Source organism: Odontesthes bonariensis, chromosome 18 (assembly GCF_027942865.1).
Source record: "Odontesthes bonariensis isolate fOdoBon6 chromosome 18, fOdoBon6.hap1, whole genome shotgun sequence".
NCBI lineage: Eukaryota > Metazoa > Chordata > Actinopteri > Atheriniformes > Atherinopsidae > Odontesthes > Odontesthes bonariensis.
Window position 1 is genome coordinate 27,736,487 of NC_134523.1, and position 15,449 is coordinate 27,751,935.

General features: G+C 40.0%; 1 protein-coding gene across 3 annotated transcripts in view; it reads left to right on the forward strand.

The window, feature by feature from the left end:
- Positions 1–15,449, forward strand: part of pleca (plectin a) — a 183,516-nt gene that overhangs the window by 45,936 nt on the left and 122,131 nt on the right. Inside the window, exon 1 of one of the 3 annotated variants that reach the window (XM_075449168.1) lies at positions 14,027–14,130. The exons of the other annotated variants lie outside the window; for them this stretch is intronic. Within the exon in view, the coding sequence (XP_075305283.1) occupies positions 14,085–14,130 (46 nt within the window). The 5' untranslated portion in view covers positions 14,027–14,084. Of the gene's footprint in view, positions 1–14,026; positions 14,131–15,449 lie in introns of those variants that run through there. 3 annotated transcript variants of the gene reach the window in all.

The window sequence follows — 15,449 nt, forward strand, 5'->3', positions numbered from 1 at the left end:
TCTTTTCATCAGTCCTTTGTTCCCATTAGGCTTTTCAACAGCTGAGTTCTTCTCAAATTGATTGATTTAAAAAAAAAAAAAAAATTTATTTGTTTCCTTAGTCTATTATTATTATTATTATCATCATTATTATTAGTTAGTTAGTTATTAGTAGTAGTATTTTTATTAGAATTGGTATTATTATTGTTGTTGTTAATATACAATCATTGTAAATATTAAGAATTATTATTATTTTTTATTAATTAATTAATTAATTTATTTATTTAGTCATTTATTATTATTATTATTATTAGTAGTATTTTTATAGAATTGGTATTATTGTTGTTGTTAATATACCATCATTGTAAATATTTATCATTTCTTTATTTTATTTTTTTTTGAGCTACTTGACTAATTTGAATTATAGTAGAGAGTACTTTTCTATTCTATTTCTATTTTCTATTCTAGAACAGCTGGATGTGGTGTTTATGAGCTGGATTAATGCATTCACCATTTTTACATCCATATCGCACCATTGGCACCAACATCTTTGGAAAACCGACTCCATCAGCAACAGAAACCGTCCCTAAACACACAGATGCTGCTTCTATCTTTCTAGGAGACCATGTCAGCATCCTGCCACAGTCTACTCAGCGTTGTTTACACAAAGAGTAAGAAGGAGCAATGATGGATTTAAAAACCCTTAGAAAAAGCTTTTTTTCCGTCAGGTTTCAGGCTTTACGGTGAGACTCGCTGGCTGACTCGGTTCGTCGGTCGTGTAACTTTAAGCAGCGTGATGATAAACAACGTACGACATGCCATTTGTTTCTGCATCTCTGGTTTCTTCCCAGAAATCCCAGCCCAGCCCGAGCTGGCAAAGTTAGCTGGGGAGACGGGAAAGGACAGACTGGAGCTGCTGTAACTGAGATGGGATTTAGGTTTGGAGCAGAGGATTAGTGTCTTCTCAAGCCCTTTAAGTCGCTAACAGCTGACGTGATTTAGATAATCGTGCTGCGAAAGAATCATCCGGTAAAGTTATTTTCTGCTTCAAACTGAATCTAAAGGTTTTTCTTTTGGTGTTTTTGAGTTAAACCCAGAAAACTGCAGCTGTCGGCTGATTCCTTTCAGTTTCATAGTGCTGCTTTTCAAAGTAAAAGTCTGCAGCTTCCACCGCGTCTTCTCCTCAGCTGTCGTCAACTCGATCAGGTTCATATTTCTGAACACTTCCACAGATAATAAACACGCTTTTTAAGCAGTAAATTATGCAAAAAACACTGATTCACCAAGAAAAACATTTAATAACAGCAAATCAGGAGTTAATTTAACAAAACTGTGATCTGCAGATGATAGATAGATAGATAAGTACTTTATTCATCCCAATTTGGGAAATTATTGTGTTGCAACAGCGTACAGTATAAAAGATATGTAAACAATTAAAGGAAAAACAAGCGAATAGAATAAAAATAGAGAAATAAACATTAGCTATATACAAATCTACAGTATGAACAGTAGGGTAAGTAATAATAATAAACATCAGTAAACTAAATAAAAACAGATTTGTACATTTAACAATAAAGTTAAAATATACCAATAACCAAAAATACCAATAAGATGGTCTAAAACTGTTGTGAATATTATAAGAAATTATGTTTTACATGTAAATGTAGATATTTAATCACGTGAACACAACATAACACCAGCCACACAGACTCTGCAGCCACTCTAAGCTGAAGGTTTTTAACATTCCTCCAGCTGATTCAACAGCATGATGCGAGTGTTTACTTTCCCACAGAGAAACGAGCGTCGCGCACAGAGTATCGACTGATGGCAGAAGGGACACTGAAGGGATTTCTGTGTAAACCGTGTGAGGGGATGAAGTCACCGGCAGAGAAACTCAGTCTCCAGGTTACAGCCGAATAGTTTGTTGTGGAGTTTAGGAGTTTCCACATCTATTTAAGGAGCAGATTTTCTGACTGATGGCTACGTGATAAGTAAAGGCAAATGAGTTAAATGTAAACATAAAAATCATTCAGCCCAGTAATACTTATAATTACTTGTAAATAAAGCTCTGCACTGAAAAAAAATCAGTCTTACCAAGTATATTTGTCTCATTTCTAGGCAAAATATCTCATTACACTTAATATAAGACACAACTGCCTAACAAGTACCATTTCAGCCAGATATAGGGACTTGTTTGAAGACAATATATCTGGAATATCTTGTTAAATGAAAAAATCTTGAAAACAAATTGTTTTGAGTCACATATCATATGAAACAAGCTTTTTTTTACATTTGAAGAGATTTTTAAGCTAATTTCAAGATCACTTTCATCTCAAAAGTCCTAAATATCACATCTTATTTCAAGAAATCTTGACAAGCCGATTTTCACTAGTTCCATTGGCAGATTTTTTTGCTTATTTCAAGCAAAAACGTCTTTTATTTGTTGTTTTTTTTACTTATTTTTGGAGGGGCATTTTTTCCAGTATGCACAGCTCTCTGAAGGTCCCACCACAGCATCTCAGTCAGGCTGAGGTCTGGACTCTGACTGGGCCGTTGCAACACCTCGATTCTTCTCTTCTTCACACATTCTGTTGTAGATCTGCTGCTGTGTTTGGGATCTTTGTCCTGTTGATGAGCCAGTTTCAGCCCAGCTTTAGCTGTCGGACAGACAGCCTCACATCTGACTCTAGAACACTTTGGTATCCAGAGGAGTTCATGGTGGACTCAATGGCTGCAAGGTGCCCAGGTCCTGTGGCTGCAGAACCAGCCCAGATCATCAGCCCTCCACCACCGTGCTTAACAGCTGGTGTGAGGTGTTTGTGCTGATATGCTGTGTTTGGTTTCCTCCAAACGTGCTGCTGTGCATTATGAGCGAACATCTCCACTTTGGTCTGGTCTGTCCAAAGGACATTGTTCCAGAAGTCTTGTGGTTTGTTCAAATGCAGCTTTGCAAACCTAAGCTGTGCTGCCATGTTCTTTTTAGAGAGAAGAGGCTTTCTCCTGCAGCCCTTCCACACAAGCCATACTTGTTCAGTCTGTTTCTAACTGTGCTGTCATGACCTTTAACCTTTAACATGCTGACTGAGGCCCGCAGAGTCTGAGATGTAGCTCTTGGGTTTCTGACCTTGCGGTGACCTTTAACCTTTAACATGCTAACTGAGGCCAGCAGAGTCTGAGATGTAGCTCTTGGGTTTCTGACCTTGGGGTGACCTTTAACCTTTAACATGCTAACTGAGGCCTGCAGAGTCTGAGATGTAGCTCTTGGGTTTCTGACCTTGGGGTGACCTTTAACCTTTAACATGCTAACTGAGGCCTGTAGAGTCTGAGATGTAGCTCTTGGGTTTCTGACCTTGGGGTGACCTTGCTGGGACGTCCACTCCTGGGAAGATTGACAGCTCCTGGCAGTGAGGGTTTACTTAGTTTTTCACTAGTTTTAAATAATAACACAGTCAGATATCTTCATCTGAGGCTGGATTTACTGAATTTTACTGACACATCTTCTTATTTTCTGATACAAACCTCGGACAGATGGCGTACTTTAGTTTTTACATGAATGTGGTTTGAATTAAGACGAATATAAGATTTTAATCCCATCTCGTGCATCACTGTCAGCAGAGCTCCTGGCTTGGCCTCGGTCCCGGGTGTGGAACAACAGAGTTAACACCCCGGTTCTGGTATGCTACGGTAAGCCAGACTAATGCCAGGAATGTCAGGACTGAGCTGACGGGCATCTACTCTTTCTTTTTTTTAAGCAGTGTTGGAGAACCACTGCTGCCTTTTCCACGTATCCACACCCCATCTGCTGCCCCACTAACTTTGTATAACGCTCACATGTCTATCAACAGAGGATCCGAAGCTGTGAATCGGCTGTCTGTTATCAGTAATATTGATAATGATCGCAGTACAAACTTATCTTCTTGTAATCTATTTAGAACTAAATTTCTGTGCTCTGCAGTTTCAGTTTTGGTTTAGTTTTTTGTGTATAAAACTACTACTACTCATACTACTCATACTGACTTTTTTCCCCGAATGCATACTAGATTCTCCAAAATGTTGGGTATGCATCATGAGGTTACTACTCATACTCAAACTACCCAAGATGCAACGTAACGTGACGTCGCCGATCGTCATTTCCTGTCAAAACGGCAGTTTCAAGCTAGCTACAACGAGGGTAGGTTCACTTCCTGTTTTCAAAACAAAAGCACCAATTGTATCGTGATGGCTTTCCCTATGATAAAAGGTAACGGGTATTTTATTTTGTGAAAATAACCGGAAGTGCGTTGCTTCCTGCGGCTAGCTTTAGTAGCGCCGAATTCGTGGGAACAAAATTGTAAATAGCCGGTATTTTGTCAGGTTTTCAAAACGTTGGGGATGTAAACGACTACTTTCTCGCCTGAAAATGTTTCAAATGTTGCTAAAGTTTACAGAGTTTAGAGCTTAAGCGAAATCAGCTTCAGGCCAGCTGATTTCGGCTCGGGCAGGAGCAAAATGCATTGTGGGTAAACGCTCTGCATACTGTCTGATCGATCAGTATGCGGCTTCGAACAGTCAATGACAACAATGATGTCACATGTTCTGCTCAGTTTTTCTCTGCTCAGACAGATAAATGCAACGTTTTTCCAGTGTTTGCAGGTTAGTTTTTTTGTGAAAAATAATCTGACAAAGCTTTTTTTTCACCATAGGTTGAGGTGACGCTTTAGATTAGATTAGATTAGATTCAACTTTATTGTCATTGCACAGAGTACAGGTATTGAGACAACGAAATGCAGTTTAGCATCTAACCAGAAGAGCAAAAAGCAGTTAGTGCAGAGGATGTGCATATGTAAAGTGTAGTAGTGAATAAATGCAAAAAGCAGTTAAAGTACAGAGTATGTGCATATGTAAAGTGAAGTGGTGAATAAATACAAATGTAGAATGAAAAGGTAGATTGGAATAATTACAATGAGTTACACAGTGAGGTAGTATGAAATAAATGGAATGAGGTAGTATGAGATAAATACAATGGATACAATATGATGTGAATACACTATAGTGGGATAATACAGTACTAACAGTTCAGTGCAAGGTTCAGTGGCTGAGGGGGTTTGTGTGGCAGTCCACAGTCTCTGGGTGTGTGTGTGTGTGTGGCAGTCCACAGACTCTGGGTGTGTGTGTGTGTGTGTGGCACATGGTAAAAGTCGGACATTTTGAAAACGTTACATCATGACACATACGTTCTGTTAGCATTACATACCTAAACCAAGTGTTGGAGATGGTTTAGGTGTGTCCACTCCCACTAATCTTTGATAAAAACCGAGTACAGTCAGTGAAAAATGCTCTGTTGTTTCAAATTCTGATGGAAAATCAAAGAAAAAGTCAGATTCTGTACTCGGGACCTCGGGTTAAGTTCATCAACCTTCGTCTTCCCTCATTTTAAACAAGGAAGAAAGTTAGTTTGCAGAATCAATACCGAATTTTTCATGTTTTTCTTCATCTTATATAATTAAAGCTAATTATTAGCTCATTTCTTTCTCATCTGCACGATGGTAAGTTGTGGGGGATGAATAATTCTACTCTGAGCAATGCAAGAGGACTAAACCTAACCAGGTAACCACACACTGGGCTGCTTTTAAACTTGCCTTCTTAATATCTGACCTTGACCCGATACAACCCAGACCTGAACAGCTCGCCGAATAACACGTTTTCAAACCCAGATGAAGGTGCAGGCCTGATTACATCAGACTTCAGACTCTTTGGTATATGCTCCCAGCACAGAAAACGTCACCATTCGTTCCCTTTAAAAGTAGTTTAGTTCAGGTCCCGCTCTTCAACAACATGATCCACACAGAATGGATCCGTTGTTCCGTGTTAATGAACTGTTCTTCTGGTCGGTGCTGGAAGAGTCTGTCAGAACAGAACAAAAGGAGAACAGACGAGCTGCTCAGAGGTGCAGATCAGAACTATAACGGGCCACACACACACAGCACATTAATCTGTACCAGCTCTGCTTGGCTTGCACTTCAGGGGCCTCATGACTCTTTTACTATGTGCAACTATAATTATGTGTAATGTAGTGATAATCACATCCAACAGCTGAGTAATGTACCTTTGTTAGTCATTGGCTGGCAGCTGTGCATTGCATTTTTACAGCAGGACAGCTCAGATCCCACGTTTTTATGTTAAATATGAAGCTGGATGATGATGATAAGTGATTAGCTTAGCCTAGCATAAGCTTAGCTAAGCTTAGCTTAGCATAAAGACCTAAGAAAGAGAGGACTATGAGTCTGGATAGTCCACATGGCAAAAAAAGTGCAGCTGTGTATTACATTTTTACAGCAGGACAGCTCAGATCCCACTTTTTTATGCTAAATATGAAGCTGGATGATGATGATAAGTGATTAGCTTAGCTTAGCATAAGATTAGCTAAATTTAGCTTAGCATAAAGACCGAAGAAAGAGGGAACTTTTAGACTGGATTGTCCAAATGACAAAAAAAAGTGCAGCTGTGCATTACATTTTTACAGCAGGACAGCTCAGATCCCACTTTTTATGGTAAATATGAAGCTGGATGATGATGATAAGTGATTAGCTTAGCCTAGCATAAGCTTAGCTAAGCTTAGCTTAGCATAAAGACCGAAGAAAGAGAGGACTAAAAGTCTGGATAGTCCACATGACAAAAAAAGTGCAGCTGTGCATTACATTTTTACAGCAGGAAAGCTCAGATCCCACTTTTTATGGTAAATATGAAGCTGGATGATGATGATAAGTGATTAGCTTAGCCTAGCATAAGCATAGCTAAGCTAAGCTTAGCATAAAGACCGAAGAAAGGGGGAACTTTTAGACTGGATTGTCCAAATGACAACAAAAAAAAGTGCAGCTGGGCATTACATTTTTACAGCAGGACAGCTCAGATCCCACTTTTTTATGGTAAATATGAAGCTGGATGATGGTGATAAGTGATTAGCTTAGCTTAGCTAAGCTTAGCTTAGCATAAAGACTGAAGAAAGGGGGAACTTTTAGACTGGATTGTCCAAATGACAAAAAGAAAAGTCATCACCACTAAAGTTGGTGCCGTTTGTTTGTGTATTAACACCGACTCAAAGTTCAACGTGCAGTTCCTACTGAAAGCGTAGGAACATGTACCAGGAACTGTTTTATTTTTTAAAGAAATATAGACTAAATATGCACTACGATAACATCGGACTGGGCGATATAACGATAGCTATCGAGGAATAACTTGATCTGAAACACGGTCAATATACTTTTCGATAGCTTACATTCGTCCATACGAACAGCCAACGAGTCAACGAGTTAGTTAACGAATGGTGACATCATTTTCAGCATCTCTGTGATGTTTGACATCACTTATCTGAGGGTAGAAGAAGTTAGAGGATTGATTTGTATCAGGTCAAGGTCGGATATTAAGAAGGCCCTTTTAAGAGCAGCCCAGTATGTGGTTACCTAGTTAGGTTAGTCCTTTAACCCAGTATGAGGTTACCTGGTTAGGTTTAGTTCTTTAACCCAATATGTGGTTACCTGTTTAAATTTAGTCCTTTAACCCAATATGTGGTTACCTGGTTAGGTTTAGTCCTTTAACCCAGTATGTGGTTACCTGGTTAGGTTTAGTCCTTTAACCCAGTATGATGTTACCTGGTTAGGTTTAGTCCTTTAACCCAGTATGTGGTTACCTAGTTAAGTTTTGTCCTTTAGCCCAGTATGTGATTACCTGGTTAGGTTTAGTCATTTAACCCAGTATGTGGTTACCTGGTTAGGTTTAGTCATTTAACCCAGTATGTGGTTACCTGGTTAGGTTTAGTCCTTTAACCCAGTATGTGGTTACCTGGTTAGGTTTAATCCTTTAACCCAGTATGTGGTTACCTGGTTAGGTTTAATCCTTTAACCCAGTATGAGGTTACCTGGTTAGGTTTAGTCCTTTAACCCAGTATGAGGTTACCTGGTTAGGTTTAGTCCTTTAACCCAGTATGTGGTTACCTGGTTAGGTTCAGTCCTTTAACCCAGTATGTGGTTACCTGGTTAGGTTTAGTCCTATAACCCAGTATGTGGTTACCTGGTTAGGTTTAGTCTTTTAACCCAGTATGAGGTTACCTGGTTAGGTTTAGTCCTTTAACCCAGTATGTGGTTACCTGGATAGGTTTAGTCCTTTAACCCAGTATGTGGTTACCTGGTTAGGTTTAGTCCTATAACCCAGTATGTGGTTACCTGGTTAGGTTTAGTCCTTTAACCCAGTATGAGGTTACCTGGTTAGGTTTAGTCCTTTAACCCAGTATGAGGTTACCTGGTTAGGTTTAGTCCTTTAACCCAGTATGTGGTTACCTGGTTAGGTTCAGTCCTTTAACCCAGTATGTGGTTACCTGGTTAGGTTTAGTCCTATAACCCAGTATGTGGTTACCTGGTTAGGTTTAGTCTTTTAACCCAGTATGAGGTTACCTGGTTAGGTTTAGTCCTTTAACCCAGTATGTGGTTACCTGGATAGGTTTAGTCCTTTAACCCAGTATGTGGTTACCTGGTTTGGTTTAATCCTTTAACCCAGTATGTGGTTACCTGGTTAGGTTTAATCCTTTAACCCAGTATGAGGTTACCTGGTTAGGTTTAGTCCTTTAACCCAGTATGAGGTTACCTGGTTAGGTTTAGTCCTTTAACCCAGTATGTGGTTACCTGGTTAGGTTCAGTCCTTTAACCCAGTATGTGGTTACCTGGTTAGGTTTAGTCCTATAACCCAGTATGTGGTTACCTGGTTATGTTTATTCCTTTAACCCAGTATGAGGTTACCTGTTTAGGTTTAATCCTTTAACCCAGTATGTGGTTACCTGGTTAGGTTTAATCCTTTAACCCAGTATGTGGTTACCTGGTTAGGTTTAGTCCTTTAACCCAGTATGTGGTTACCTGGTTAGGTTTAGTCTTTTAACCCAGTATGTGGTTACCTGGTTAGGTTTAGTCATTTAACCCAGTATGTGGTTACCTGGTTAGGTTTAGTTCTATAACCCAGTATGTGGTTACCTGGTTAGGTTTAGTCCTTTAACCCAGAATGTGGTTACCTGGTTAGGTTTAGTCTTTTAACCCATGTGGTTACATGGTTAGGTTTAGTCCTTTAACCCAGAATGTGGTTACCTGGTTAGGTTTAGTCTTTTAACCCATGTGGTTACATGGTTAGGTTTAATCCCTTTAAAGTGAGGAAAACGTCACAATTTGCATTTAAACTGACTTAAACTGTTGGAAAATCCCCTTTTTTACGTGTGAGACAGACACAAACAGGCAGCGGCTGGAGTAAAGAGGTTATTTTTAGCTGTTTACAGTTAATTTCCTGACTGCTTGGCCTGTTTGTGTGTGTAAGCAGTCGGGCAGCAACAACTGCACATGGAGTTTGATATCTCTGATGGATATAGACTGCGCGCTGTGCGGGGGGAGTATTGCCTTCCCTTCGTGCCCCACCCATAAGTCCAGAGTGTTCTGGCCCTTCTCCAGACGCCCATCCCAGAGATGGGTGGAGGGGGTGAACTGAGGCTTCAGCCTCTCGGTCTTTGGCTTCATCTCACACTAAGTTTTTGGAACTAAACATGAGTATGAGAGAAGACTTTCTCTGACTTCTGAGGAATGATGGTATTTACTGTGTGGCATTTCTAATGTTCACAGCTATCAAGTAACTAAAACCTTTAATCCAAATGAATTAATCAAGTCTTTGCAGTTTAATTATTGATGGATTAGTTTAATTTTGCAATATGTTACAGTTTGACCCCGCCCCCAAAACGAAATATGTGTTATTACTAGGGCTGGGCAACGATTAAAATGATTAATCTAATTAATCGCATGATTTCCCTGATTAATCACGACTAATCGCATTTGTACGCAGAATCCCAAAATGAATTCAAAAGTAGTGAACAGCTTTTAGCATTTAGTTTTATTTTAAATGTGCTGCCATATGAATGAAAGTGCCATAACATTTGTTGTGCAAACACACTTTTAACATCAGCATCTTTCTGTAGTTTTTATGTAGAAGCCTCGCTCCACTGTCTGTTTCCTTGAATGACTTGCTGCTATCAGTTGTGTGTTTTGCCTTTAAGTGATATTTTAGACTGGAACTACTACGCTGAGAAGACAATTCAACTTGGCAGAGTTTACAGATGACTTTGGTTCTGTCGACTCCGCCGTCTGGAAGAACTTTAAAATGAAAATGGCCGAGTAAAAGTTCCGTACCCTTCTCCATGTTTGGTGGATCCGCCGATTACTTTCTTTTCCGGTTCCGCAGCAGACAGCAACAGACTTTTACAAAATAAAAGCCTGTGAGCAACACACTTTTACAAAATAAAATAAATAATAAAACCTGCTCTAATGTGCGATAAAATATTTATCGTGTTAGATAATTAACGAGTTAACGCGATAATAACGAGTTAACTCGCCCAGCCCTAGTTATTACCCTTTATGTTCTTTTAAGAATGCAGATTAACCTTCACAACTTCATTCTGTTCACAAGTTGTTCCACTTGTGACAAACTGTAGAAAAACCTGAGATCAAAAGCATCAGTCAGGTGACCACAGTCAGAACAAAGCATCCTGATAATCCACTGATCAGTAAAAAGAGTCCCAACGGTCCAGATGAGTAAAACCTTTCATGTTCTCCAGATTTCTGTACCTGAACCAGGCAGCTGTGCCTAATCATTCACATGTTTATAATTCTGATTTGCATGGAAACCTTCGTGAAACAGGGATTTCAGACTCATCTCCAGCCTTTTTAGCTTTTGATTGACAGCTGACTGAGACTGTAGGAGCTTCATGTGCTGCACACGGGACACAATAGCCTATGAAAGTCTGTGCTGAAAGCGTGTTCATGTCCTTTTCCTGCTGCGTCTGCACAGAGCCGGATGTAAGTGAGCTTGTTGAGGAACTATTTGATGCATCAAATAGACGATGAAATTCAGAAAAATGCTCGTTTTAATGAGTTTAAAGTCCTGCAGACGGTCCTCTGCGTGTTCATGTCTGAGGTTAAAATGCAGGACAAACAAAACCACAGCTAAATCTGTGGAAACATGCAGTCATGATGATTTTACAAGGTCATACATGGTGTAAATGCTGTAAAATATCCTGTTTTTAGGTTACTGTTTGGGTTTGTTAATATCAAATCAAATTGTATTTATAAAGCACTTTTCACACATTAAAAAGTAGCACAAAGTGCATATATACATGTTTATATACATGCTATTTTAGAGCAGCCCACATACACACAGACACATGCACACACATAAATAAACAAATAAACAATGCAAATAATAATATAAATAATACAAATAATAAAATAAATAAAACATTTAAAATAATAATTAAAAAAATAAAAAGAAATAAAGAAATAGAATAAATGAAAATAAATAGTAATAATAATAACAATAACAAAAAATTAAAAAAATATATAAATAAAGAATTAAAATAAATTAAAATAAATAATAATTTAAACAATTTAAATAAATGAAAATAAATTATAATAATTATAAAAAAATAAAAGAAAGAAAATAAATATAACAATAAAAATAAATAAAAATAAATAAATAAATGAAAATAAATAATCATAAAAATAAATAAATAATACATCAGACTGTGGTCTGTTTTCCAGCTAACAGCTCACAGCTGTTGTCATCTACACACATCTGTCTACAAAGAAAAAAACTAGCTTGTTTAGAGTCTTTAAACATTTTTAACTGACTCCCAGAAACACTGAGTGATTCTGGCTGTTTGGGTGAAAACCAAAAACAATCATCGTCTCCATGTGGTTTTAGTGAAGCTTTCAGTTAAAGGGTTAAAGAAGGAGGCCTCCTGGGTGCTGTGGTCGGGATGTTTCTGTTGTGCTGAGTCTGCCAGTGAGCTCTATCAGTAGCATAGTTTATAATAAAGATTTGCTGTAACTTTGGAGGTTAATCCTGCTGGTCTGAACAGTTAGAAGATCCAGAGAACTGTTTGAGCTGCTCTCACATTTGATTTTAATCATTATCTCTGCCAGTTTCCCCCAGTTTGTCCTTTTGTTTGCCTGGTTGCTGCTGCTGAAACTGGTTCCAGCATCCATTGATCATGTATATAAGGAAAAGGTAGTCATCACAGGCTCCCTGAGTAATCTCTTGCCTACAGCTAAAATGTGCCAACGCATTGTGATACTGGCTCTGCAGATGTTTTACGGATGTTTTACAGATGTTTTACAGCGGTCAGGTAGCAGCGTCAGCTCAGAGACGGCATGTTGAATTCAGCAGCTTTCTGTTAGAGGAGAAAATAGGTTTTTCTTCACCAGCTGGTTCTCATAAAGTTAGCAAAACATCCACAGTCACTCCTTCAATGTCTTCCATGTTGCTGCCTGCATGTGAGCTCAGTCACTTTTTTTTGTACTCAATTACAAGTAAAAGTACTAGTATTAAAAAAAATACTTAAGTAAAAGTACTCTAGTACTAGACTACAACTCACACAGGCTCACCAGAACTGGACAATAGAAGATTGGAAAAACGCTGCCTGGTCTAATGAGTCTCGATTTCAGTCGCAGAATTAGCGCCGGAACGGAAATTTTCTGCTTTCCGCTAACGCGTAAACGGACCGGAAATGAAATTTCCGCGAGTACCAGCCGCTAGTACCGCGTTAGAGTTTAACGTTTTAATGCAAAGTTAGCTTTTTTGGCAAGATTAACGTCCGTGCGCTCTGTATGCACGTTCAAGAGAAAAATGCTAAAGCGTTTTGCTTCTCAAAACAATATGTGTTCAAAAGAGTAATACATTTGCATCACAAAATCGTTCTCCAGGAAAAAGTCAGACCTCACAATCTCTTGGCCCTATTTTCTCTCCTTTCGTATCACTGCCTGCTGCCGCCTGCCGACAGAGAAGCTGTGTGCTGTGCTGCTCTGGTCTGATTGTATTCATACTGTAGTAAAAAAGCTCTTCTGGTGTTGCTGACTCCAACACATCGGTGGCGTCCGGTCTCTGGAGGCTGAAGGATGCTGCTGAGTCAGTCACACCGACCTTGTTGTCGTCTTCTGAAATAAAACCCTGCGACGTTAGTCTTTTCCCTCTCAGATTATTGACGGCAGCGTTGTGAAAGTGGCTCTCGTTGTGACATCTGAGTGAAGTTTGGGTTCATTTAATGGGATTAAGATCCGATGCACTGGAAAAAATCAAAGTCTTACCAAGTATATTTGTCTCATTTCTAGGCTAAATATCTCATTACTCTTAATATAAGACACAACTGCCTAACAAGTACCATTTCAGCCAGATATAGGGACTTGTTTTAATACAATACATCTGGAATATCTTGTTAAGTGAAAAAGTCTTAAACAAATTGTTTTGAGTCATATTTCATATGAAACAAGCTTTTTGTTTTACATTTGAAGAGGTTTTTAAGCTAATTTCAAGATCACTTTCATCTCAAAAGTCCTAAATATCACATCTTATTTCAAGAAATCTTGAAAAGCCGATTTTCACTAGTTCCATTGGCAGATTTTTTTGCTTATTTCAAGCAAAAACGTCTTTTTTTTGTTGTTTTTTTTAAAACTTATTTTTGGAGGGGCATTTTTTCCTGTGTGCTTTGTGATTTTTAACTGCTGAGTCAAAGTATTTTAGTTTTTGTTGCTGAAACGATGACATTTGTTCCTCCCAGAGGTTTCCTTTGCAGTGAAAAACAGACCCTGCGCTGGAATAATTCAGCTGAGTCACGAATGAAGTCAGGAATGAACCTGACTGAGGTCCATTCTGAGACTTTTTGAAACCCCATTTTAATCCAGAAAGAGGTTATTATTTTTAGTTTATTGGTTTTCCTCCCCTTCAAATCCTTTCCCAGCTCCGTGCACGGCTGTGGCGTGAGAGCTGAGGAGTGGTGGAGCTCCTCGCTGTGAAACCCCGGCAGGATGAGACGGGGCAGCATCAGGGAGGGGCAGGAGGAGGAGGAGTGGGAGGCATGCTCCTTTCTTCCACAGTTTCTATGCTGTCAGGGATTTCTGTGTGCGAGCGGGCAGGAGAGGGAGAAAGTGAGCAAACAAAACCCCTGAGCTGCCAACTCCGTCAGGCAGCAGCCGAGCAGAGAAGCCAGAGACGCTCACATCCCGCGGCGTGGCGTTTCCCCGCTCAGCTGACCCTGCCTGGAGCCTGCGAGCATGGATTCTGCACGCTCCATTCAGCACGAGATCAGCTCTCTGAAAGGTACTCCTCTTGACTTTTCTGTTTCCTGACTCACCATCTTTCAGGACCGCCTCGTTTTCCCACAATCCCTCTGTGGCCAGGACTCCCTCGCTGTGTGGATGCAGGCTGTAAAAGTAGATTTGAACTTGGAATGTTGGTTTAGCAGCAGGGTCTCTAATCCCCCCGTTCCGCTGTGGGTCTTGCACAGCTTCTGCTCCCCTGGGCGAGTTAGACGCAGAGTCGGGGCTGATGGCTGATGGTTGTGCTGAGCTGCCGTGTTTTATCAACCTGTGTGTGAGATGCTGCTGCCACTGCATGCGGCACTTTGAGTGCGTCTGCGCTGGGAGATGCAGAGCAGGGCGCCTGCTGCAGAGCGGTTGCTGCATTGCCACGGTAACGGCGGTGATTCGGCCAAGTTTTTCACCCCGTTAGAGTCTGAGATGGGACAGTTTGTGCAGAGGGTTCGGTTCAGATGCCTCTGCACACTTTGCTGCGATGTTTGCCCCTCCCACATCTCTCACCACCTAAGAAATGCAGTGATTAAATGTGATGCTTTCTGGGAGCTGGGTGTTTGGTAGCATTGAAAGACTGCAGTAATAAAGAATTAAGACTGTTATCTCTGCTCCCTACGCCTGGAAATGTGGATTTGTGGTGAATGCTTTGTGGATATATTGAAATAAAATCATTATTGCACAATATTCTGACAAAATTATTGACTACGTGGTCCATTAAGGCCATTTAAAGTCTGTCCAACTGCAGTGTTTCTGCTTCCATTATTCTCATGGCTGTACACAGAGCTAAAGAGACACAGTGCTAGCTTACGGTTCTCACTGCAAAAGTTGGAAATAAGTCGGAGTCTGTTGGTGCAAACTGGTCCAACTCTGAAGTACAGCCAGGCTTTTATGCGTCTTCAGGCTTCATAACTTTTCCCAGTTTTTCTGGACAGATGTTAAAGTCTGTGGTGTTTTAATTAAATTATACTGACTTGTTTTAACTTCCAGTTCCGATGCCATGCACGGCGGTGGCAGCCATATTGGATGGTTTCCTACTTGTTCCCTCCATAACTGGTGTGCTTTGTTGATGTTTCAGCCACTGTGTGGGTGACGCATCTGAAAAAGCGTCAGGATGGAAACCGTTTCAATTGTTAAAACTGACGTACTTCCTGTGCATTCTTCTTCTGTTGCTTCCTCTGCGGGGAAGTGGTGGCGTTTTCTCACCGTAACGGCGTCTTTACGTCCTTTTCCCACATTGTTTCTAATCCTGGATCATTTGGTTTACTCCCATCCTCCCAACAGGCTACAAAAGTGCACAAAATCACAGATTTTGCACAGAAGAACAGG